The sequence below is a fragment of the Ursus americanus genome, chromosome 30 (assembly GCF_024610735.1).
Source record: "Ursus americanus isolate L20-20 chromosome 30, mUrsAme1.1.p, whole genome shotgun sequence".
NCBI classification, from domain to species: Eukaryota; Metazoa; Chordata; class Mammalia; order Carnivora; family Ursidae; genus Ursus; species Ursus americanus.
The window spans coordinates 1,660,145-1,685,830 of NC_142156.1; the positions used below are offsets into that span (position 1 = coordinate 1,660,145).

General features: G+C 53.4%; 2 protein-coding genes across 5 annotated transcripts in view; both read left to right on the top strand.

The window, feature by feature from the left end:
- The window catches only part of KIAA1671 (KIAA1671 ortholog), a 185,853-nt gene extending 173,350 nt beyond the window's left edge, over positions 1–12,503 (top strand). For 3 of the 4 annotated variants that reach the window (XM_087857177.1, XM_045791197.2, XM_045791196.2), the window contains 5 exons: positions 919–1,093; positions 2,953–3,080; positions 4,814–4,947; positions 5,866–5,948; positions 7,112–12,503. In XM_087857177.1, coding sequence (XP_087713303.1) covers positions 919–1,093; positions 2,953–3,080; positions 4,814–4,947; positions 5,866–5,944 — 516 coding nt within the window. In that variant the 3' untranslated portion in view covers positions 5,945–5,948; positions 7,112–12,503. Of the gene's footprint in view, positions 1–918; positions 1,094–2,952; positions 3,081–4,813; positions 4,952–5,865; positions 5,949–7,111 lie in introns of those variants that run through there. The other variant, XM_087857176.1, reaches the window with a different exon arrangement.
- Positions 12,504–15,842: 3,339 nt separating this feature from the next.
- On the top strand, positions 15,843–20,423 carry CRYBB3 (crystallin beta B3). The gene is made up of 5 exons (XM_045791539.2): positions 15,843–15,917; positions 17,291–17,409; positions 17,953–18,085; positions 18,941–19,083; positions 20,204–20,423. The coding sequence occupies exons 1-5, from the start codon at positions 15,843–15,845 to the stop codon at positions 20,367–20,369; spliced, it is 636 nt and encodes a 211-aa protein (XP_045647495.1). The 3' UTR covers positions 20,370–20,423.
- Positions 20,424–25,686: the final 5,263 nt, after the last annotated feature.

A 25,686-nucleotide genomic window follows, 5' to 3' on the forward strand; every position in this document is an offset into this window, starting at 1 on the left:
GAGAGGGAGAACCCCACATTTCCGGCGAGCACGGGAGCTGGCCGGGAACAGCTCCTGCCTGTGTCAGCCTTGGTCAGACGCTGCCTGAAGCCAGCATTTGCCCTGCCCGGGCTCACTGAGTTCTCTCCACCACCGTGGGTGGCAGATACTCCTGTGATCCCCTTTTCTACAAAGAGGGGCACCTCGGGGAGGTGAGGTCAGCTGCTCGAGGTCACGCAGCTAGGATTTGAACCGAGTGGGATTTGAACACAGAGCTCTGAGTTCTTCACCACCATCCCCCAGGGCGATCGCTGGGCCAGGGGGCTGACCCCCCTCCTTGCGGGGCCCCCCTGGCTGGTCTGCATCCCTGGCACCTCCCATTGTGAAAGGTGATCACCTTGGAAAGCGTCACAGACCCTCCACCTGCCTCCGCTCAAATGTGATGCTTGTAGACAAAGGCTTGGTGCAAGTGAATTGCTCTGCACCCCCCCACCCGCCCCCCGAATTATCGTGGGTGGAGGGGGGACTGCACTGAGAATGCCTCAGCTCCCGGCCCGGTGTGAATGAGGATCCCGCGAGGATTTAGTTAGGTGATATAATCATTTATTCATTCAGCAAGAAAACAAACATGGATTGGGCACCTGCTGTATACTGAGCACTGCTCTGGCTTCCACACTCCTGTGATGTCCCAGGAGGGGAAAGGCATCTTCAATCACATGGCTGGCACTGTGCCAGGGCCTTCAAGGCCCACGTGATTATTGTAACCAGCCTTTGTGGCGTGTTTCGCTGAGAAATTGAGGCTTACAAGTGTTTAGGTACCTCTAAACATGTGAACACATTGGCCCACGAACCACTCGGACAGCATCTCGTGTGTCAGGTGGCACCCCCAATTAATGGTTCCCTTGCTTTTCTCCTTCTTCCTGCCTGTTGCTCCCAAAGCAAACCTCAGTCCTCGACTCAAGTGCCCTCAAGACCCGGGTGCAGCTGAGCAAGAGAAGCCGCCGCCGGGCTCCCATCTCCCACTCCCTCCGGCGCAGCAGAGTCAGTGAGTCGGAGAGCAGGTCTCCTTTGGAGGAGGAGGCCAACAACGCGTGGATGTTCAAGGACTCAACAGGTACGCCACACCCTCCCTTCTCCACGGATGCCACACTGAACAGCAGGACGGATTTAGGTTAAACACAGAAGAACTTCCTGTCTTTGTAGCCTGTGGGATATCAGAATGCAGTTACATAGGAAACCGTGCTCTCTTCTTCTACAGACCTTATTAGAAATTAGGTGAAAAAGGTTTTTTTCAGGATGATATATTTATTGGGGCTCCACAGGTTGCCAGGGACAAAAATACAACTTAATAGGTTTTTACTGCTTCTGCCTTTACCTTTATTAAATTCACTACTCATACTTTCTTGAGGTTTGATCATGGGTCTTTGCCCAGATCCTCGAGTTGAAAGATCAGTTCCATTTATTACCAGTCTTTCACATTTCTAATGAATTATTTTTAAGGCTACGCATTTTCCTCTAAGGACTTCTTTGGCCGAGTCCTAGGTCAAAACCTGAAATGAATCTCAAAGAGCCAGTAGGCATCAGGCAGGGAAGGGTATTCCAGACAGAACAGTAGGATCAAAGGGGCAGGGGTGTGGGAAGCCCACGTGTGTGTGTGGCAGAGGTCTCTCTAAGCGGTTTGGGGCTCCTCCAGCCGGGAATAGCAGGGGTCATGCTGGAAAGGTGCGCAGAGGCCAGCTCACGGACAGTCGTGATTCCTTGCTAAGGAGTTCGACTTTGTGGGTGGGGAGCCATGGAGGAGTGTTAAGAAGAAGCAAAATCGGGGCGCCTGGGTGGCACAGCGGTTAAGCGTCTGCCTTCGGCTCAGGGCGTGATCCCGGCATTATGGGATCGAGCCCCACATCAGGCTCCTCCGCTATGAGCCTGTTTCTTCCTCTCCCACTCCCCCTGCTTGTGTTCTCTCTCTCGCTGGCTGTCTCCATCTCTGTCAAATAAAAAAATAAAATCTTTAAAAAAAAAAAAAAAGAAGAAGCAAAATCTCCTCTTATAATGGAAACCGTAGCAGGTGAGCTCCCTGCTCTACACATATGCAGCGGTGTGTCCCCCCAAACACTTGCAGGGTGTTTTTTCACATGGGGTTTGCCCATGGCCACCAGTGGGACGCTCCGAGCTGGGCGAGAGGCATTGCTCCTGACCAGATACCTTCACGAAATGCTTGGAGGGTTGTCCCTCCTTCTGCCACCTCATGTTTATTGTTATTATTATTATTTTAAAGATTTTATTTATTTACTTGAGATAGAGTGAGAGAGAGGGCACGCGCAGAGGGAGCGGGAGAAGCAGACGCCCCGCTGAGCAGGGAGCCCAACGTGGGACTTGATCCCAGGACCCCAAGATCATGACCTGAGCCAAAGGCAGACACTTAACCTACTGAGCCACCCGGGCGCCCCTCTCATGTTTGTTATTAAAGGAAGTGTTTAAATGCCTTGTTGAGGCCTCTCTGCACGCTGTCTGAAATGGTCCATGTCCCCAGAGTCTCTCCTGTGAGGCTGGCACATGGCAATGGAGTGAAGTCCCAGAAAAGGGGGCTGTGGCGAAGGGAGGTGGCTTCCTGGTCCAGCTCCGTATGGACCTTCCACGAGACACACGAAGCCCTCCGCCCCCTCTTCTGAGACCACGAGCCCCGTGCATTGCTGGCTGAAAGCGTTTCTGTCTCGTTGCCTCTCTACCAAAGACTTCCTTCTCTTTCCCTGACTGGGAGGGAGCCAGGAGCCAAGAGGCGGGTCTGTCTGTGCCTTCTCCCAGCAGAACACCCGTCATACCGCGTGGTCAGCCATGAGGAACCTGTTGGTCCTTGTCCGTAAAGTGGGCCGGTGATGCCTTCCAGGCACAGCTGGTGTGAGGACAGCAGGAGGGACCATGGGCAGAGGGTCCAGTGGCTGCCCAGTGATGTCAGTGCTCTTTTCTTTGTGACAGAGGAGAAATCTCCCAGGAGGGAAGAGTCAGATGAGGAGGAGGAGAAGCCCTCCAGGGCCGAGAGGACCCCCACCAGCCATCCGCAGAGGATGCCTGTGTTTCCAGGCATGGACCCGGCAGCGCTGAAGGTACCAAGCTGCACACCCAGGGCTACCCTCAGCCTCGGCAGCAAGGAGGACAGGCCTCACGTGTCCTTCCCTCCCTCCCTTCCTCCTTCCCTCCCTTCCTTCCTCCCTCCCTCCCTTCCCTCCTTCCCTCCCTTTCTCCTTCCTTCCTTCCTCCCTTCCTTCCTTCCTTCCTTCCCTCCCTCCCTCCCTCCCTCCCTCCCTCCCTCCCTCCCTTCCCTCCTTCCCTCCCTCCCTTCCTCCCTCCCTCCCTTTCCTCCTTCCACCCTCCCTTTCCTTCTTCCCTCCCTCCCTTCCCTCCTTCCCTCCCTCCCTCCCTCCTTCCTTCCTTCCTTCCTTCCTTCCTTCCTTCCTTCCTTCCTTCCTTCCCTCCCTCCCTCCCTCCCTCCCTCCCTCCCTCCTTTCCAATTTTGAAACAGTTTAACTCACTAGAAGTTGCAAAAATAGTGCAGGGGGTCCACATGCACACCTCACCCAGCTTCCCCCAATAAGACCTCACAAGGCCACAGTACCTGCCATTTTTTGCAAGAGTACAAAGTCAGTAAACATCACGCTTGTCCCCATGGTTGATTTTATAGGCCTTCAAGATGGGAACATCTGGCAGCCGCTGTTCTAGGCCAGTGGTTTTCTGCCTTTCATTCCCAGCATCGGCAAGTGATATGTCGCAGGGCAGCCCAACACAGCAGGCAGCAAGGGCTCTCGGCTCCCATGCAGACACCCCACGTAACTCCCGAGGCCAGTCCTTGGGCCCTGGATGCAGCTCGGATCCCCCGCACGCTGTCGAGATGAGGCTCTTATGAGTCGTGTGTGATGGTTAGCACGAGCTCCTTGAACCTGGGGGCGGCCACACCTGCTCCCGTCACTCCCAGCCACCGGCAATGCACAGCAGTCAGGAACAATCAAGGGAGGGTACTGGGCTTGTTCTGGAAGGAGCCCTGGGGTTGCGGTTGGGGTTGGGGTTGGGGTTGGACAGTCCCAGGTCTCGAAAACTCTGACTTTGGGCATGCTGCTTGACCTTTGACCTTTAGGCTACTCCTCTGTAAAATGGGGAAAGCCAGCCTCTACTTCCGGCTAATGTGTGTCATATACGTTAGGCCTGGTAGAGTCCAAACGGGGGGTGCTGAGCACACAGAGGTGTCAGGCGGGTGACGGTGATGGGGACCGTCCAACATTGCCTGGGAGACAGCTGCCACCTGCCACCATCACACGCCTGGGCCCCTAAGGGAACTCTGTGCACACCCTACTGTCATCCCATTCCCAACCATGCCCTCCAAAAATGGGGGGACATCCGCCCTGCCTTTTTGCTGTGAGAACGTGATAGTCAAAACCTTGTTTTATCCATGTGGACATGGGCCCAAGGACCTTAGCAGAGGTGAATGTCATCTGCAAGATGGGGCCATTGCCTCCATGCCGGGTTCCTAGGAAGCATCCTGTCCTGGGAACATACAAATGGGGGCTTTTCCGTCAAAGAGGAGAGGACACGATTGTGTGGGGTTTTGGTGGCAGTTTTTTGATCCTAGTGGCCAAGGTTGGCTGTGTAGACCACACACCTGGCCTCCGATTTCTCTTAGCCTCTAAGGTCAGACGGCATCTCCCCCTGCCTGCCCGTGTGTTCCCTGCCTGGGTCCATTCAGTTGCTGGGGGGCCCTGTTGTTGCCAAACAGCACCCGTGCCATCAGATGGGAGCCTTCCACAGACCAGAGGTGGTCACAGACTTGGCTGTCTTCTCTCCCCAGGCTCAGCTGCACAAGAGGCCGGAGGCGGACAGCCCCAGCGAGGCCCCAGGCTGGGCCCCCCAGCCCAAGACCCCCAAGTCCCCGTTCCAGCTGGGCAGTCGCGTGCTGCCCTCCAGCATGGAGAAGGATGACAGGTGAGGGGTCTGGGGGACGTGTGTTCTTCCATTTAAAAAAGTGAAAACAAATCTTACATCCCCCAGACGATCATGTGTTATTGTTTGGGGAACATAAGGCATCTGTCTGTGTCTTATGGACATTGAGTTAGTTAGTGTTCTCCAAAGAAACAGAACCAATAGGATGCATATATACGCATACACACAGAGCAGGGAGAAGAAGGGAGGGAGAGAGAGAAGAAGAGGGAGAGAGTTCGAGAGAGAGAGAGATTGAGACTGAGATTGATTTTAAGGAACTGGCTCACTCGATCGTGGGTACCAGCAAGTGCAAAATCTGCAGGGCAGGTCGGTAGGCTAGGGACTCAGGGTAGAGTCAATATTGCAGTCTGAGTCCCCAGAAGTAGCCTGTGATCAGAATTTGCTCTTCTTCTGGGGAGGTTAGTCTTTTTCTATTAAGGTCTTCAACTGATTGGATGAGGCCCACCCATAACAGGGAGGGTAATCTGCTTTACTCAAAGTCTACTGATTTAAATATTAATTTCATCTTACAAAATACCTTCACAGAACCATCTAGAACAATGTTCAACCAACTATCGAGGTACCGTGGCCTGGCTGAGTTGACACATACAATTAACCATCATATGCCTAGGGTGACAAATGGATGGACAGAGATAATTCATGTGTCAGTGTGACTTCACAGCTGCAGATTATTTCGTAGAATGGGCGTACCGTGATTTATTTACCATTCCTTGTTGTCGGGCGCTTCAGTTCCTGTTTCTTGCTCATCGATCATGTTAACACGGAAGCTTTACCACCTGTGAGCACCCGGCTCAGCATCGCCTGGGCACCGGGGATGCAGGGTCAGGTGCCTCACAGCCCTGCCTGCAAGGAGCTCTCAGTCTGGCTTGCACTTGACTCTCACTGGCTTTGTGCTTTCAGGTCGGAGGAGCCCTCTCCCCAGTGGTTAAAGGAGCTAAAATCCAAGAAGAGGCAAAGCCTGTATGAGAACCAAGCTTGAGCAGGTATGAAGTGGGGGCACAGGGGGGACCCTGGGCCAGCAAGCAAAGAGTCAGAGCCTGGAGGTGTTGTACCCTAGGAGACAGAAGGGAAAATGGGTGCAGGTGTTCTGGGTTCCAATGAAGAGGGGGCTGCTGATCTGTTTCCTCTTCGAGGAAAAAAATCCAGGTGGACAGCCTGGTCTAGGGGCCAGATAACCTAGGCTCTGGGCTCGCGCACTTCTCACCGCATCTCAAAACCCTTCTATAAAGTGGAAAGGCGGGGTGTCAGCAGTTAGCTTAATCCGAAATGTCTCTGACTATTACATTCATATATAACCTGTATGAATAAAATTTAATTTGAACAAAAAGAAGATTTAAAAAGTCAAATAATTAGATATGCCCTGGTGTGGGTCCCAAATGACTTCCTATCGTGAACGTCAGGTTGTCCATCTGTAAAATGGGGGTAACAGCGCCCATGTCACTGAGGGGTCCCTGGGGCTCACTGAGAGGGCACTAAAGTGCTGGCGGTCATCCTAGGTGACCTATGGCTCTTGCTCCCTAAAAGCTGGCTCTGATGTGAGTAGCCCAGGAGACCCGCCAGCCCCTTACCTGCAAACCTCAGATCCAGAAAACACTGACGATAAAGTTTTTCATGACCTCCTTAGTGGTAAAACCTGACCTGCATGGATGTCTGTACTTTACACGGCGGGTATATTACGGGGGCATTTCATAACAGATATGTATGCATAACGCATGTATATACGTGCAGATAATACCCCCCCACCACCAAATTCTAAATTCCCAGGTAATCTGTGCTCAAGGGCTTGGGATAAGGAATGGGAGCCTGGGTTGATTTTTGTGTTTAGTGCTATCTATGTGATATCTCTGTGAACCTTCCAGCCATCCTTTTGGGGAAACAGGCTGGAACCCTAACCTGACCCTAAACTTTACATTGGTTCTACTGTATCTGGCCACCTGCCACCTTCCTCACCCCACTCCAAAAAAAAAATCCCCAAAACCAAAAAAACCCCCCCAAAACCAAAAAGTCCTCTTTCTTGGCCTGCAGCTTGTGGGGATGGGGGATGGCCGTCTCGGAGAATACCAGGCAAGGTTTAAAGGCTTGATGGCAGAGACACCTAGGGTCACATGTTCCCCTTGCTGACACCAGGACTGTTCCTCCTTTCCAGACAGGGGACACTGCCACGTCTAACGAACTGAAGCCTTAACTGTCAGAGCCCGAAGATGAGGCCACGCTGATGCCGTTCCTTCCTGCACAAGGTTACCTGCCTGGGCCCTTCCGGTTGGGTGGAGAACACGGCCCAGTGCCTCCTGCCGCTCCACAGGCTCTCCCCGGATCGGGGAGTGAAGACCCACTGTCCTCAAGCACTCGCACGTCTCCCCAGACAACACTTGAGGCTGAGGACGCAGCCAGGCTGCCCAGAACTGTCCACGCTTGTGGTTTTGTGTTTTATATGGAAAACGTGCATTTCTACGCACTGTAGACATCACTCCGGGAACATCGGTTTGAGGCTGGACCATCTCCCCGGGTTCTGGAAAACACCTGCATTGTGAAGGCACCTCTTCCCCCAACACCAGCGCAGGTCCCTTTCAAAAGCCCACTTCCAAGGAAGAAGAAACTCTGTGTCCTGCTAGAATTGGGGCCCAAAGCAGTGTCACCGGGCTGGGTTGTGATTGCTTTATTGGCAAGTTCCATCTCCCTCCCTTTCCAAGAATCAGCAGCTCCAATTTTTTAAACATACCCACCCTCATTTCAAGTGTATCTATTCTCACCGTGGGGCTGCGTGCAGACATGGCCTGTTCATTATACATCACTTTGGTTTGCTTTAGAAGGCATTCAAGCAATAATTCAGCCAATTTTCTTTGAAATTGGATATGCATATACGTTTTTTATGTCCAGAAGGAAAGATATGTGAATAATTTGCTTGAAGTATCCGATCATCTCAGGTTATCTTACCCCTTATCCATGCTTTTAAAAAAAAATTCCCGTTGTCACCTTCATATATATATTTTCCTGGTTTCTTTTCATTTGAGCTCTGATGTCTGTGGAGTGACCTTTGTCCCTTGGCCTCAAGGGGTCATCAGCGGCAGCCCCGATGGCAGTGCCTTTCCCACTCAAACATCAGACCGGCCCTGAGAATCTTCTCCGGTCTTCTTTGAATAGCACCCAAGCTGTTGGCATGGAAGAATTATTCCAAATTGGAGCAAATGCATGAATGGGGGGATGGGTTCTTCTGTTTCTTCTCACCTCTTCCTTCTACCAGTCCCCACCCCACCCCCTGCCAACTGCACCTGACCAAGTGCTTCCTTTAGGTCCAAATGCAGGAAGGGAGGGTCTTGTTGAAATCCTTCTCTGGACAGAAGTGCTGGATGCTAGGTGACAATGTGTAGGGTTTACCTTGCCTCTTTTTTTTTCTTGCTAGCTCTAAGCTCATTCCCAGGAATCTCTAAGACCTCTGGGGGTCATAGGCGCTCTCTACGTGGTCTTTCCTTTTAGAAATCCTCAACACCAGCCTCGTCCACGTCTGAAACCCAAGGCTCCAGCAAACATCCTAGATACGCTTGACTGGCCAACTGCCGTGCCTGGAGTTGCCATAAACTTTGTGCCAACCTTGCCTGGGAGATGCCTGTTGGTGAGAAAGACTCTTGGGCAATTCATAGGGCCCCCTGTGACTGCTGAGGGGCCCCAGGGCTGAGTCTCCTAAGGCTAGATATGGAAGGGCTGGGCCACGGGCATGCCCACCCACTGACTTCCCAAGACATGAAAATCTTTCTTGAGAAATCCATTATTTGCAAATGGTGTCAAGACGTACCTTTCTTCTCCCTGGCCACATCTCCAGGAGTCTCCATTTGTCTCCCCATCCCTTCTTCCTCCCTTATCATCGTTTACCGTCTCTTCCTTCTCTTGGGGGTGGGTGTGAGGGGTGGAGAGCAATCTTGCTTCTCCAGGTTCAGCACCCTGGACAGGGACTGAAGCCCTCTCCCCCACCCCCACCCCCACCAGTCACGTTGGCTGACCTCTTTGGCTACTGATGGGCAGTTGTTGGACCCTGTCAGCCACCCAGCCTTTTGCATCTGGAAGCCTCATGCGTCTGTCTCGAGGTTTGGCCCTGCTTCATTATAGTTGGTGTTCTTTTCATTCCCCGAGTTAGTGGTCAATCAATTCTCTGTGGCTATTGGGTGGAGATTTGATTCCTCCAGGAACTGCTGCTTTGGGTGATTTTCCTTCCCTTCCCTTCCCTTCCCTTCCCTTCCCTTCCCTTCCCTTCCCTTCCCTTCCCTTCCCTCCCCTCCCCTCCCCTCCCCTCCCCTCCCCTCCATTCCCTTTCCTTTCCTTCTTATCCGGTTAATGTTCTATTTTGTTTTCTTTTTAAGTAGGCTCCATGCCCAGTGTGGAGCCCAACGCAGGTCTTGAACTCATGACCCTGAGATCAAGACCTGAGCTAAGATCAAGAGTCAGACGCTTAACCGACTGAGCCATCCAGGCGCCCCTAGATCTGGTTAATGTTTTAAAACAATTTTGATGCAATGGCTTTCCAGGGCCATAGGTCCCCTTTAAAGACACTCCTCACGTTTTGACCAACTCTTCCTGGCTGCTGTCTGTCTTTCCTTCAGGTGGGAAGGGCCCCCTGGTACCGTCTTGGACAGTAGGAGTTGACCTGCTCTGTTCAGTGAGACTATAGATACCATGCAAAACTCTCCAGTTCTTAATTGGTTATGTTTTAGCCCAAGGATACCCAACAGGGAAGAAAAGCACTTGAACATGAGATTAACCTGGAGATCTTTTGCTTGACTTCCCACACCTTGATTGGAAACAAAAATCCATTTAATTCCTTGGTGATTAAGACATACAAAGTCCAGCCCCCTTGAAACTGATGAGAGCAGCCTCACCTCCCCACTGCGGAGTGGACCCTCACAGTGGATCAGGAGTCACCCTCTCTGTGCAGGCTCCCCTTGACCTCTGGATCCCACTGTGCTCAGTGCAACGACGTTAGAAGTGACTGATGCTTGGAACTTGTGCACATAGCCGGGCAAGCGTGTCGTTGGTTTTCCCCTCCTTCTAAGCTGAGTGAGCTCGCCGGCACTAAGCGAGTGGTTGTATGTTAGTTGCTTGAGTTTGCCTGGGGCTGCCTTTGAAAATCTGTCTCTTTTTAAACTAACTTAATATGCCTTAATTGTTTGTATGCAATCAAGTCACCTGCCCTCATCCAGCCCACCTTCCTGGGGGGCCTTTGGCTCTCCTTAAGTGAGAGTCTTGCACAGAACGCAGATCCCTTTATATGTACAATCTGTCTACAGACACACACACACACACATGCACACACGCCCTTTGCACATCAGCATTTTGACGGCTGGTGTTTTGATAAGCCTGTATCTAGATCCCCTTCTTCATGGCCCTTGCCTGATGAAACAGAGGCCTTTGGCCTACAAAATCCCATGGCAAGGCCTCAAAACTCAGTGTTGTGGAGAATTCCTTGGTGCCACCAGAGAAATTCCGGCAAAACCGAAGCCTCGCGTTGTTTCATGTTGGAGATTTTGAGTGACACTGACCTGACAGCCTCAGGTTATCCAGGATTCGGGAAAAGGACAATCAGATGGGAGCTTTTCCAGGGGGACAGGCCAAGTCCTAGGCTTTCAGATGAATGTGTTTGTTTTTGTGCGTCCAGGGAAGTGAGGCCAACTCTAGGTATTGCTAAGGAGCGAGCATAGACAGGCGCAGGCCTGAGCTCCCAGAGCTTAGAGGCTATGCGAGCGAGGGAGTGGAGGAAACCCTTGGCGTGCTCCCCCCGGAGGAGAGCTCGGCTGCTCGCACCCGGTGCTGGCGGCCGCCTTGTCCACTTACGCTTGTACATTTTTTCATTATGATGCCCCCAGATTGCCCCAGGAACTAGGCATAGTCACAAAGCTGAAAATCCCCAGGCGTGTGGTCAGATCACCTCCAAAGCTAAATGCTTTTTTAAAGGTGACTTGAGCCTGCGTGGAAGACGGTGTCCCACGGAGAACGCCGTCGAGCCCGCCTCTCCCTCACCAGTTCTGTTTCTCCCCCTCAATCCCTGTGGTTCCCCCCCCACCCAGGCCCGTTCCTTAGTACAGGAAGTGAGATTACCTAACCTTTTTGTGAACTAGCATTTCAGGGGGAGCCCGAGGGGAGATGGAGAGGCAGGAGAAAAGCTCTATCAGATGACATCCTCGCCCTTAATTTACACGGTGACACGTGACTACAGTAACGGGGAAGCCTCCTACAGCCTCAATTGTGCCTTTCTTCACCACATGTTAAAACGCGGAAGCAAAACTCCCATGGCATCGTGATTCCACGGGGTAAGAGGGACAATATTGACATGGAGCCGCTTGAAGCAGGCGGGACCCATGCCGCGTCTGGAAGGGGGTCCACCTTGGGCTGCAACCACCTAGGGAGCCATGAGTCCCGGCTCTGGCGAGAAGCTGTTACAAGTCAACCCTGTTCTGATTTTGGGCAAGCTGAGGTTCTGGAAAGGCAGAGCCACGTGGAAAGCTGGTGGGCACGAGTAAGCCTGGTCTTCCCCAGCCTCTCCCCTTTGGCTCCCATCCCCTCCCACCCCCCCACCCCTCTAGAATTTGCTTGCTTTTGTTTGGATTGGTTCCTGCAGGGAGGGGTGCGGAAATCTGTGTTCTGGAAAGTCAGCCTGAGGGTCCTGGCAAGTCAACCCTTAAAGTCAATCAGCCTCTCCCCCTCCCCCACCCCGGAATCTCCTTAAATAGTCACCCTCCAACCTCGTACCCGAACATCTCCCTCCGTGAATCAGACTGGCCCTTTTTTTTTGACAATCTCCAGTGGTGTCATGCCTGGCAAAAAAAAAAAAATCCAAACAAACAAACAAAAATCATGCCGTTGTCTAAAGAACAATTTGAGCTTTTCACTGGTCTCATTCCACGTAGCCTTAGAGATCCTGTAAATAGGGGGCTTGCAGGAGTAATATATTGTGTTATGGGAGCTATTTTGTACTGTATTGTTTCCTAAATCATACTAGTATTCTAGAAGCGACGCACCTCCCAGATGATTCTGATCCCGAAAACACCTTGTAAGATTGGGGGAGGGGAGGAGGAGTGGAAATACATATAAATACACTATATATTTTCCTAGCCTTTCTTCTGAGTCCCTTCCCGAGATATTTGAGTCACGGTAGAAAAGAAACTCCAGTCCCGTGTGTAGGAAAGTCACACCCGCCACCTGCTGGCACTTGCCTTATGCATTCACAAGCTCTAAGGGGTTCTGACAGAAGGCAGACCACCGGCACTTTATCCCATCCCAGAAAGAATCTCTAATCGGGTGACGGAGAATTCATCTAGAAAAACCTATATTTTTAACGTTAAAACCCCTGGGGCTTCCGGGACCTCACAGAGTATTGGGTACCTACAAGTGCTTTTATATTTTGTAACTGTAAAGAGGTTTCATACGCACAGAAGAACAGCGGGGGGTCTGGTCAACTGCCATTAAACAGGGTGACCTTTGCATGTACAAAGAGGTTGCATTCAGACCATGGAAATAGCGAATAAAGCTTCGATGCAAGTTGCGCTGAAGAACTCGGTGTATCAGTGTGTGGATGAATGGGCTCTGCCATGCATGCACGCCCGTCACCAGCTGAGTCGGTCTGTTGTCTGTGCTGAGCTGGGGGCCGCGCGGCGGGAAGGGGGGAGCTGGGCTCCTGGGAGAGGGGGACCCGTGGAGACAAAGCAGGATGTCCATTCAACGTGGGCTTGAATCCTCATTCTGCCACCTCCCGGCTGTGGGATATCGCTGAGCATCGGAGCTCCACAATGAAGCTGGCGATAGTGACATTAGTGGGCAAGAGTTGAAGGCAGCGGTTCTCAACTGGTGGACTGTGCGTCCCCCCACCCTCGACCCTGCGCCATGACACCTGGCACTGGCAATGACGGGAGTCATTTTTGCTTGTTACAAAGAGGGAAGGGAGATGCTGCTGGCGTCTAAGGGGTAGAGAGCAGGGGTGCTGCTCAGTGTCTCGCAGTGTACAGGATGGCTCCCCCAATGCCAAGAATTCACCGGCCCCAGACGGCAATAGTGCCGATACTCAGGACTCGAGCCTAAGGAAAGGAGACGTGGCCTGTGAAGGTGCTGGGCACACAGTAGGTCCTCAGGATCCTGAAGGATCTGATGGGAGGAAGTCACACCACCTCTTTCTTCCCCCTTAGATCCCTAGCAGGTGGCAGCTGCGTTCCAAGTTACGGGGTCCAACTTCGGGAATCCAACTCTACGTTCTGTGGTCACCAGTAGGAGGCAGTCCCTGGGTTTGAATTGTCAATAGCAGGCAGGGTCCTCAGTGAACGGAACCAAGGACGTGGCTGCCCAAGCCGAGCTCTGTTCCACCATCTCTCCGTGGTTGTCCATTTACAGATGTTGCTGACCTCCAGTAGCTCGCCCAAGGGCACACAGGTCCACCTGCTTCCAGAGGCCAGCCGCTGTGAACCGACTTTTAGGCTCACTGGAGGATTTTAGCCAAAAATCACAACCAAACCAAATCAAACCCTGTTCCGTAACAATTCACACCTTGGCTCTCTCTTCATTTTAGTCTTCCAATAATCATTAGCTATACTTAAAAAATGCGTGGGCCTAGGTTTTTGATTTGGGTTTATTTCCTGGTTTCTGTTTGTTTGGGTTTGTTGGTTTGGTTTTTGGGGTCGCAAATAAGGTGACTACTGTGATCACTTTTATTTCTGTTGAAGCTCAAATCTGGGCCCTGGGGCAAGCCAGCCTCTCCTTCTCTCTGCTGTGTGACATTGGGTAAATGACTTCACCTCTCTGAACTCAGTCTCTGAGCCATCTATAAAATGGGGGTCACAATCCCTTCCTTAAAGAGGGCTGGGGAAGGATTAAACACAGTGTGCGGCACACAGTAGGTCTTCAGTAAATGGGAGCTGTCCATTGTGTATGCCTTCTACACGAAGAAAATGAACCTCTGTTCGGTCTCTTACAGCATCGTGTGGAAACCCAATTTGGGGGTTATTTTTAGGGTGATCTGACTTAAAATTTAGGCCATGTGGCCCGTGGGAAAATGGAGTCATTCTGGGGTCCCTCGCTTTTAAGGGCTGATGTCCTTCCAAGGATGTCGTTCACCCAAACAGGAAGGCTTGGGCTCCAGGAAGCCCAAGAAAGGGAGTTGGGGGGCCCTGGAGACGGCGCTGTCGGGCTTCCCACAAAGCTGATGAGGTCCGTCTGCCCCCGGGATGCCATCGGAGGCCGTGGCGGAGGGACACAGGCGCTGGGGCCTCCTGGACCCACTATTGGAGTGCAATGGCCCGAACGGAATGGGGTGGACAGGGCGCTGCCTCAGCAGGCTGGGATGTGCTGGGCTGTCGAAAAGCACCCATAAATAGGACGCTGCTGGCAAAGGCAGACTGAGTCTGCGGACGGTGCTGGCCCCTCTGTTCTTCCGGAGGCTACGGCAGCAGGTTCATTCTGGGATGGGCTGGGGCGGGGAGGCGCGGGCTGCCCTGGCAGGCCCAGACCTCTGGGATCTCCACGGGGCGAGCACGGCTGGCTCCCGCACAGCCCAGGGATTCACCGGAGGCTTGGAGCCAAGAGGGAGGACCCAACCCAGCCACCAAGCCCCAGTGGTGTCCGAGGGGGGTGGCCAGGGTTAAGCCCCTGGGCGTGTGCTTGGGGAAGGGGGCCTCCAAAGACTAAGCGCAGCTGAGGAAGGGGAGTGAGCAAATCTGGGGGCTGCCGAGGATCCTGGGAATTCTCCCTGAGCCGGACCGAGCCGTCTGTGCTGCGGAAGCCAGGCATGGGCAGGACGGGCAGCCTGCAGGTTATGCATCACTGGGCCTGTGGTCAGAGCACGCAGGGCCACACAGCTGTGCCTGCCAGCAGGGTGGGGTGTAGACGTGTGTGCCTCGTGGACCACCGTGGGTGTCTGCAATGGGCGTGGGGTGTGTGTGTGAGTGGGAAGGGGGGGTGGTTGTGTTCGGTGGGTGCGATGTGACTGTGTGATCACAGGAGCGTGCGTATGCGCGTGCATGTGTGTGTGTTGATAAACTGGAGAACAGTCCCATGTGTCTGTGTGTCACGGGGATCATGAGAATCCTCCCATGACCACCTCGTCGTGACTCCCGCAGGGCCTGTGTTGTGAGTCACGGTCCCCACAGGGATGAAGGGGACTGTCTATCTGTGTCTGTGTCTCTTTGAGTGGTTGGTACACACTAAGTGCTTTACAAATGCAGGTAGAATGAATAACCAAATGTGTGGACACTGGGCTGCAGCAGGTGTCCCAGGACCCAGTCCCGCATCATGCATTCTCTAGACGTCTGTCTGTCTGTCTCCCACCTGTCTGTGGTCTCCTGTTCATCCTGATCACCCAGCACCAGGCCAGGCACTGAGTGGGTGATCATGGAATCTTTGGGAACAGAGAAATGAATGAACAAAAGATTAGCCCAGAGCATGGAGGTGGGAGACATCCCTGTAGAGGGACCCCGCTGAAGCCCACCCTCTGGCCAGGGTCCAGGGGTGGTGTGTCTACACAGAGCTTGAAGAACCCTGTTTTGGCGGGAGCAGTTGGGTGTAGAGGAAGGGCATGCCCTTCGGAGCCAGGCCCAATCCTGGCCGCTCCCTCACTAGATGCCTTGGGGAAATGGCTTCACTTCACTAGGCCTCAGGGTTTCCCTCTATAAAACAGGGATCCTGAGCCCACTGACTGTCCCAGTCCTCGTGGTGCATGATGGGTGCTCAGTGGGTGTTTGTTGAATGACTGAATGATCGAGTGCGATGAGTGATGACCACGTCCCATAAGCAGCCCGGCTCTGTAGGTTGTCCTTGACTTCAATCACATCAACACGTGGTGTGGTCCGGGGGGAACCTGGTGACTCACTCGTTTTCCTTTCGTTGGAGACAGAGGTGTTCCTGGGGAGATGGCGGAACAGCACGGAGGGCCAGAGCAGGCTGCCGCTGGCAAGAGCCATGGAGGCCTTGGGGGCAGCTACAAGGTACAGGGCAGGGAGGGGTCCCAGGGGCGGTGGGCCTGGGGCTGCTCTTGGGCCTCAGGGTCAGCTTCCCTGCTAGGTAGCCCCCTCCAGAAAGGAGCAGAAGCCCTTCCAGCCATCAGGGGCCAGGAAGACACCCCGCTCACCATGCTTGTACTGAATCTTCTCTCTTCTGTGTCCTCATCCGCAGAAGAGAACTGGTCACGCAAATGCAGCCTGACCCAGTGGGGCACAGAGGCCCAGGGGTCTCAGGAGACACGGTGCTGACTCTTCTGCCTGACCTCAGTCCAGTTCCCTGGCTTCTCTGGGCCTCAACAGCCCCATCTGGAAAATGGGAGCAATGCTCCCTGTCTCAGGCCCCAGAGCTGGCGCCGAGGAGAATTCCAACAGCTGGAATTTGTTGGCTCTTCCTCTCTGAGCTATTCCTGGGGGCTTTAATCTGAGACAGGGTCTGAGGATGGGTTGACTAAAGGGATAACTGCACAGGAGCGTTTCTGTGGATGGGCTGGTGGCTTTAAAGAGAGAGGAAGAGAAGCAGAGGCCTGCCTGGCCCTGGGTCCGATTGGTGGGAGCACAGGGCTGGTCTAGGGACTCTAAGGGCCTTTGCAAAGCCCCAGAGGCAGGGGCCCACCACGAAGGTGGGTGCTACTGCCAGCCCTTCCTGGCTCCTCTGGCATCTGTGGGCCGTGCCCTGTCCACACCAATGTGGGGGAGGAAAGAGCCAGCCCACGTAATGGAATCCTGGTGTTTCTACTTAATCTGCTGCGCAGTCTGAGACAAATGACTTACCCTTTCTGAGCCTTCTATAAAATGACCAGAACAGATGTACACCAGGGACCTTCTACGAAGACAGTTTGTGCTTCTAGGTGGATAAGAAAGGTGAAGCCGTCCTCTTCCTTTGCAACCTCTTCCTCTCTGGGCAAGGGACAGGTGAAAGGCAACCCAGAGGTTGCAAACTGGTCTTTTCCTTTCTCAAGCACAGGGAAATTTCGCATTGAGGGAAATAGAGCTTTCTGGCCTCTCTTGAAAAGTTTAAAACGGGGCGCATATTGCCTCCTGGCCATAAGCGGCTTCATTTCCTTTCCTTGGGTCATTTCACTCTCTTAGATTGGGTCCTGGGGCCTGCCAGATACTAGTTGCAATCCCTGGTTTAATTGAGGTTCCTGGAGGCGTTGCCCTCTGTGGCCACGAGGGGGCAGTAAAAGCCTGCAGCCGATGCTGGCTCCGGAGGGGTCCAAGGCAGAGGGGATGGAGCCCAGGGGATGTTATCTCCCCGCCCTGCCCAAGGGGGACTGTGCAGGGAGGGGTCTGGGGCTGGGACTGGGAGCCCAACCCCCCTCCCCATAGGATGCTCAGGGTGCTTGCTGACCTTTCAGGTGATCGTGTACGAAATGGAGAACTTCCAGGGCAAGCGGTGCGAGCTCTCGGCCGAGTGCCCCAACCTGACAGAGAGCCTGCTGGAGAAGGTGGGCTCCATCCAGGTGGAGTCTGGGCCGTGAGTACCTGGAGCCCCAGCCCCCTCCTCACAGCCCCGAGCCTCCTGGGAGTCAGGAGGTCCGGGTTCCTGTCCTAGATCTGCTCTGGGGCCTTAAGTGACTGCCTTCCCATCTCTGGCCTCAGTTTTCCCATCTGTCAAATGGGGATCTCAGTGGCATGCACTTCAGACAGAGTTTTTGTGAAAATGAATGGAAAGACGCACATATATAATAACAATATAATAAAAATAATAAGGAGGAGGAGGAGGGAGAGGAATTTGTCTTTGGAGTACCTACTACGTGCTGGACATTGTGCAAAGGACGTTCCTAAGAACCTACACAGAGGCTCTACATAAAATAGAGTCTTCATACTCTTTCCCAGGATGATTTTTCTGACTCAGAGTCTCAGCTTCCAGTATGTTCTAGGAGCTCCTGTAATACCTGGACCAGGGGTCCACGGTAGGATCGGAGGGAGGGTTCGAGGTCAATGGTCAGCTGCTGGGGGGCCCCTCCCCCACCCTCAGCAGAAGCAGTGGTGGACCCAGGCCTGTTCCCTCCTACAGGTGGCTGGCGTTCGAGCGCAGAGCCTTTCGCGGGGAGCAGTTTGTCCTGGAGAAGGGGGATTACCCTCGCTGGGATGCCTGGTCCAACAGCCACCACAGTGACAGCCTCCTGTCCCTCCGGCCTCTGCACATCGTAAGTACAGCTCCTGCCGGCTTCGGGGAGCTCCTAGAAGCTGGTCAGCTAAGCAGGAGCTCAGCTGGGGGGCAGGGCTGGTAGGGACCTGGCTTGGGAAGGGCCCTCTTCATCTCTGACCTAAAAGATTGCATGGGACGAGAGGAAGTTGGCTAGTGAATGGTCACAGGGCTGGGGAGTGGGACACCAGGGTTCAGATCTTGAATTTGCCAGCACAGCACGGACACTTCCCTGTGTAACCCTATTAAAATCAGGAGCCTCGTGGCCCAGCCTCGGACCAGTATTGGGCTCAAAGCAACACGTTCAGAAAGGAGCTTCAGAAAGTAACCGGTTCACTTGCCTTTTCCAAACACCCAGAAGGGACTCTGTCCACAGTGACACTTTTAAATGTCGCTCTGCTCCCCCACCTGCTTCCCCCACACTCGGTGGCTGCTCCAGCCCTCTCTCCTTGTCACAGTAACTGATGGCTGCCTGGATGACAGCGGGAGGAAAGCTAAGAAGACCACATCAGAACCTGGTTTAGTAAACAGGGAATCCTCCTACATTGCTAATTTTTATCTCCTTGCAGCCTCTCTATGCCTCGGTTTCCCTATCTGCTAAATGGTGGAGTTTCACAAGAGCTGAAAGGCCCCCTCTCGGTTTCATGGCCCCCTGGCTCTAAGATTCCCAAGGACAGTGGCTCAGAGGAACCACCCTAGTCCCCATCCTTCCTGTGGGCCTCTTAGGAGTCCCCTCCCTCAGGCAGTGGGCTTGGGGGTGGGCCTGGCTCTGTGGTCACTGGACTCTTTCCTGTACCTCATGACCCCTGCTCTGAGCGTGGGAGCAGCTGGCTCACCCCATGATCCCGCCCCCCAGGATGGCCCAGATCACAAGCTGCACCTGTTTGAGAACCCAGCCTTCAGTGGCCGCAAGATGGAAATAGTGGATGACGACGTGCCCAGCCTCTGGGCTCATGGCTTCCAAGACCGTGTGGCGAGCATCCGGGCCATCAACGGAACGTAAGGGACCCATTCCCCACTCCCGCCCCTGCCCCGTCCTCTGGCTCCAAATGGAATCTCTGTTCACTGTGTTTCCTACATGCCCTGCTCTTCTAGGTCCTTTTCATAATCCTGGTCCTTTTTACCAGGGTAAGAAGTGACATAGTGGTTCTCTAGATATACCCTGAATAGGAGGGTACATAGTACATCACCTCCCTCCTTCTAAGCTTAATACTTCTGTTAATGCAATCTTAAGATCACCTTCCCTTTGTCAGTGACTACATCTCACCCTATGGGCTTGAGATCTGGGGTTGAGCCTTGAAAGGTGCCACTTCTCCCTGATAACAATTTGTTCAACAACTTTTTACTGAGCATTTCTATGTGCAGAGTATGGGGGCAGCAAGAATTACACAGCCTCTGCCTTCAAGAATTTTAGTCTGCTAGGGAGACAAGGAGACAGGTATCCATAATTCATTGTGATCAGGATTATGATGGGGGACACACCAGGTCTCTGGGTGTCCCCACCACGCACTTGATTGAGCCCGGGGGAGTCAGCAAGGGCTTTCCTGGAGGAGGAGACATATAAACTGAGATGTAAAGAATATGAATGGAAGGGGAGAGGGACACAGATACGACAAGGAAGAATGCTCCAGACAGTGGAACAGCACGTGTAAGGGCTCAGAGACACTCCTCTTCAAGGAAAGTAGAGTTAGAGAGGTTGGACTAAGGGATGAGGCTGGAGATGTTTAGTGAAGGACCTGTGAGCAGGGTAGGGAGTTTGAATTCATCCAGAGGTCACTGGGGAGCCAGCGAGGAATTTAGGCAGGCAGAGAGCGTGGTCGGATGCTGGCTTTAAAAGGGTTGGTCTGGGGCGCCTGGGTGGCACAGGGGTTAAGCGTCTGCCTTCGGCCCAGGGCGTGATCCCAGCGTTATGGGATCGAGCCCCACATCAGGCTCCTCCGCTATGAGCCTGCTTCTTCCTCTCCCACTTCCCCTGCTTGTGTTCCCTCTCTCGCTGGCTGTCTCTATCTCTGTCGAATAAATAAATAAAATCTTAAAAAATAAATAAATAAAAATAAAAGGGTTGGTCTGGCTGGCGGCAGGAAGCTGACCGTCCTCACCCGACCTTGGTACCCGCCAGGTGGGTTGGCTATGAGTTCCCCGGCTACCGCGGGCGCCAGTACGTGTTCGAGCGGGGCGAGTACCGCCACTGGAACGAGTGGGACGCTAACCAGCCACAGCTGCAGTCCGTGCGCCGCATCCGGGACCAGAAGTGGCACAAGCGAGGCTGCTTCCTCAGCAGCTGAAGGGCACCCAGGCCCCAGTGGCCCAGGCCCGCCCTGGGGGGCAGCAGAGGCAAGAAGAGGAGGCTCCAGGGCCAGGGTGATGGTCTGCCTGTCCCCCCTTCCCCCGAATCTGCTCAATAAAGCCTGGGGCCGGTCCCCCACCTGCCATGTTCCTCTGCGTCACTTCTTGAGGGGGCTGGGGCTTGAGGGCTCTGAGAACCCACAAGGGGAGCTGTGAGCTGGGCTCATACCCTAGGCTCTAGTTGTCTTAGGCAGAGTCACATGCACATCTTGCACTGATTTTGTGTTTGTTTTCCATCTGTCAATCTGTCCATCCGTCCATCAATCCATCTCTCTGTCCACCCTTCCACCCACCCAACTTTCTATCCATCCTTCCATCCATTCATCCATCAGTTCTTTCCATCCATTCTCCCATTGATCCATCCATTCTGTCTCTCTTCCATCCATCCATCCATCCATCCATCCATCCATCCATCCATTCTCCCATTGATCCATCCATCCATCCATCCATCCATCCATCCATCCATCCATCCATTCTCCCATTGATCCATCCATCCATCCATCCATCCATCCATTCTCCCATTGATCCATCCATCCATCCATCCATCCATCCATCCATCCATCCATTCTCCCATTGATCCATCCATCCATCCATCCATCCATCCATCCATCCATTCTCCCATTGATCCATCCATCCATCCATCCATCCATCCATCCATCCATCCATTCTCCCATTGATCCATCCATCCATCCATCCATCCATCCATCCATCCATCCATTCTCCCATTGATCCATCCATCCATCCATCCATCCATCCATCCATTCTCCCATTGATCCATCCATCATCCATCCATCCAACCATTCGTCCATTCTCCCATTGATCCATCCATTCTCTCTCTCCCATCCTTCCATCCATCCATCCATCCATCCATCATGTCCCCCTCCATCTCTCTGTCAGTGTCTATTTTCATTAATTTATTCAGCAAATGCCAGGCCCTGTCCAAGGCCTGAGGACACAGCAGGGAACAAAACACAGTCCTGCTGTCATGGAGTTCACCTTCTAGGAGAGAGACAGGAGACAAATAAACTAGATTTAGAATCTACTAATCATGCTATGGGGCAGGGAAGTGCAATATTATGATGGCAGGTGATGAGGGGGTGGTCAGAGAACTCCGCTCTGAGGAGGTGACATTTGAGTTGAGACCTGAATGAACCATGAGGACATTCCAGGCAGAGGAAGAGTGGGTGTGAAGGTCCCAGGCAGCAGTGTGACTGGGTGACGGAGACTTGGCGAGGAAGGCAGTCGGTCTGGAAAGGAGTAAGTGGAGAATGGGGGAGAGGTCAGAAAGGGAGTGGGGTCAGGGTAATTAGGGCTCCACAGACTCTTGTCTGAGGGAGGTGGGAGCCATGGAGAGTCCGAGCAAGGCGAGACATGACTTAACGGGATGGTTCTGGCTATAGAACGGAGTCTAGACCATGGGGCGCTGGGGGAGGCAGGGAGACCGGCTGGGAGGCCACTAGCTGAGCCATGATCGTGTGAGCTCCCTGACTGTGTCTTTTCCATGCCTCGGTAGCTCTGTCCACCTCTCAGAGATCTTCTGCAGCCTTGGCTGGGGGACCGAGCTCCCATCCCACCTCCCACCGCTGACCGCGACTGCTCTGAGCCTCTGGACCTTCATCTGGCTGAAGGGGATGCCGTGGCAGTGCCAACCATAAATGGGGGTCTCCTCTGGCCCCAGTGGGAAGAGAAGGGAGTGCCTCCCTGCCCTCAACCTTCCCACCTCCATGAGCCAGTCCTGCGCATTTCCCTGACTTCGTTCCCCTGTTCTGCCCAGAGCCCGTCCCAGCCACTCGCAGCCTCCCCCCGCAGCTGATGCTGTTGGTGTGTGGGAGGCCTGAGGGGCCTCGGGAAAGCATCGAGAATACAACAATCATCAGTTACTGTAGCCTGCACATTTAAAAAATACATATGCATAGCCGAGGAATCACCTTGAATTATTTTTACTTTGGTGTGTAGGGGAGAGCTGGGTGGGGTGTCAGGCTCGGGGTGGAAGGTGAGGGACACCCAGCAACAAGGCAGACCAAAGGTAGGATTGACTCCCCCCATGCAAGGATGGCAGCACCCCCACTCTTCCCACCTCCCCCCACCCCCAAGACTCACCCCTTCATCCCTCTCACAGACAGAGACCTTATTCTGCTTTGTAAATCAGTCCATACTGAATGCCAGACCCAGCGCTGGGGCTGTTTGGACCTCATCTGGGTCACTGAACCCTAAGATGACCTTGGAAGGCAGTCACCGTTACTCATCCTATTTCACAGATGAAGAGACGGAGGCTCAGAGAGGCGGCATCGCCTTGCCGGGGCCGCACATACAAGAAGTGCCAGAGCTGAGGTTTGCACTCTGTGTGTGGATGCTGGAACATTCGCTCCTGAGCCCTGCACACTGCGACATGTCCATCAGGGGCAGGGACACACAGCAGAGAAAAAAAATCAACAGGAGCCACAATAATAATAAAAGCCACCCGATGGTCCCCACGGTGTGCCAAGTACACCTGGGTGCTTTCCGGTGTCATCTCTAATGTGCTGACAGGCGACACCGATGCCCGTGTGCAGAGGGAGCAACAGAGCCCAGAGACCCAAAGCAAATTGGCCCGAATGCCAGAGCTTTAGAGTGGTGGGATTGGGACTCAAGTTCACGTCTGCCTCCAAAGCTGTCTTGCCTGCCAGCTTGTCCATACTGTGGTTGGCCCCGGGTTCTGTAACTGGGCTGACTCTAGAGGTGGGGTGCCACCGGACCCAGATCCGGGGGGACCCAGGAGGTCACTGATGTCCAAGCCACTGTCCAAAGCCTCAGACCTGTACTAACCATCTGGGTCAGGGAGGCTTGCTCTCTGCAAGTGCTCCAAGGCATTTTCCCATTCAATCCTCCTAATGGCCCGGGAAGCTCAGAGAAGGAGTGCTGACTGCTGGGGTCACACAGCCTGGGAGGGGAAGAGCTGAGATTCGACCCCAGGCCTGTCTAACTCCAAAAGGCCACTCTTAGCTCCCCTAGATGCAAATTCTAGCTTCTGCAGGGACAGAGCCTGGGAGGGATAGTAAAGTGAGAGTATCTCTCGGTGACGGGGGTGAGGGTGAGGGTCAGGAAATCACTTTACCTGTTCCATCAAGAGGCAGTGTGGTCTGCCAGGTTGGGGCAGCATGGTCAAGGGGTTAGAGGCAGAGTGACTGAGTGGGGCTCTTGATCCATACCACATTGGGGTCCTTTCCAGGCTCTACCACTTGCTGTGTGTCATCGGGCAAGTTGCTTAGCCCCTCTGTGCCTCGGTGCTCTCATCCAGAACTCGGGGCTAATAGTATCACCTCTCTCATAGGTTGTTGGGAGTATGAACACGAATTTAATTTGCAGGAAGGGCTGAGAAAATGGGTAAAACAGAGGACCTGCTAGGTCAGAGTTCATCCGCCACCTCGTCATCAGAAATGGTGACCCTGGAGATGAGCTCTGTGGTTGTGTGGAACACGGACTTCCCAATTACTCAAGAACGGGGGTCCGTCCTAAGGACGCCAGGGCAAACAAGGGCAGAAGGCAACTAGACTGCATGGCGAGAATCCAAGCTGCAGCAAGGGTTCACCGGACGAAGGGGACCCGGGGGCGAGCCGACCTCCTGGAGGCAGGACTAGAGCCCAAGGACTCTTGGGGGCCGGGCAGCAGGCTCTGTGGGTATTTTCCCGGGACCCCAGCCTTGGTGAGCAAATGCACCTCCCACCCCTGGTTCTCTTGGGGTCTTCTTGCCACTTCCCGTGGCCGGCTGCTCCTCTCCCCAGCCTTTAGTCTGGACGTCTTTGATCTGCCCCTGGACGGAAGCAGATGCTGCGTGCTTCCCCATAACCCTTAGACCTTACAATGTTGGTGTGCCCGGGGCAGCGGGAATTCTGGGGAATGAACACCAGCTAGGCGGTATGACTCATCCCATGACTCAGGCAGTGGCTCACAGGAATCGGGGTTCAGGTACCCCACCTCCCCATCCTCAAGTGGGAGCTTTGCCAAGCGTTCTTCCCTGTTTGGTGAAATCCCGGGGCCCATGCGGCATTGACTGTGGAGTTGGCATCACTGATAAATCCCCCCTGGGCCAATCTGCGTGTGTCTCTGTATTATGTTCAAGGCGATTCTTCATAGTATGTGAGCGTGTCAAATGCATATTCCGTTCATGTCACCTTCCTACCCAGACCTGGCTATGATGAGTAGCACAGACACCTCAAATTCCCTCTGTACTTCATCTGGTATAATCGCTGTGTCCAAGCCTTCCACACTGAAATACATATTATTACACATTTCATTTTCTTATTCCCTTATATGACAGTCAGGGCATTTTATGATGACTTTATTTTGAAAGCATATATGTAGGTGGATGATAGGATCAGTTTTAGTCCAGGAACGCGAAGGGGCTGTCACAAGATGATCGTCAAGAGAAGGGAGTGTTGGTTCTGATAGAGTTGAGAACTTTCCCCCTTGAGGGTCTCGAAGGTTCTTCTAGCTCTGGTTCCTGTGTGTCTAAGGAGCAAACTGTGTTTGGGGACACGAAGGTCTATCGTCTTTGTAGCAAAGTGAGGCAGAGAGGAAGGTCCGAGCCCTCTCTCTCCATGTGTCAGTCAGGCTATGCTGGGTAACAAATGGTCCCCAAATGTTGGTGGTTTAACAACAATGGTTGAGTTCTCGCTCCATGACACGTTTCTAATGCTGGTCTAATGCTGGTCTTCTTCACCCAGTCATTCATCGGCCCAGGCTGATAGAGACTTCACACTCTACCAATGATGCATCTCAGGACAATGGAAGAGAAAGTGCTGGAAAGTCTGCAATAAAATGACCAGACATCTGAGACATCTCAGAATCCACCAGCCAGATCCATTGGCCACATGGCCCCACTTCATTTCAAGACCCGGTGGTTAACCTGCTCATGGATACACCCTATTGCCTGCCTTCCCTTCCTTGCTGATTCTTCCTGGGATCTCTTCTCAAATAAACGACCGGCACTTGAATGTTTGTCTTAAAATCTGCTTCTGGTAAAGTCCACACTAAGACACCTTCACTCCTGTCTGTATTTCTTTTTTTTTTTTTTTTAAAGATTTTATTTATTTCTTCGACAGAGATAGAGACAGCCAGCGAGAGAGGGAACACAAGCAGGGGGAGTGGGAGAGGAAGAAGCAGGCTCATAGCGGAGGAGCCTGATGTGGGGCTCGATCCCAGAACGCCGGGATCACGCCCTGAGCCGAAGGCAGACGCTCAACCGCTGTGCCACCCAGGCGCCCCTCCTGTCTGTAT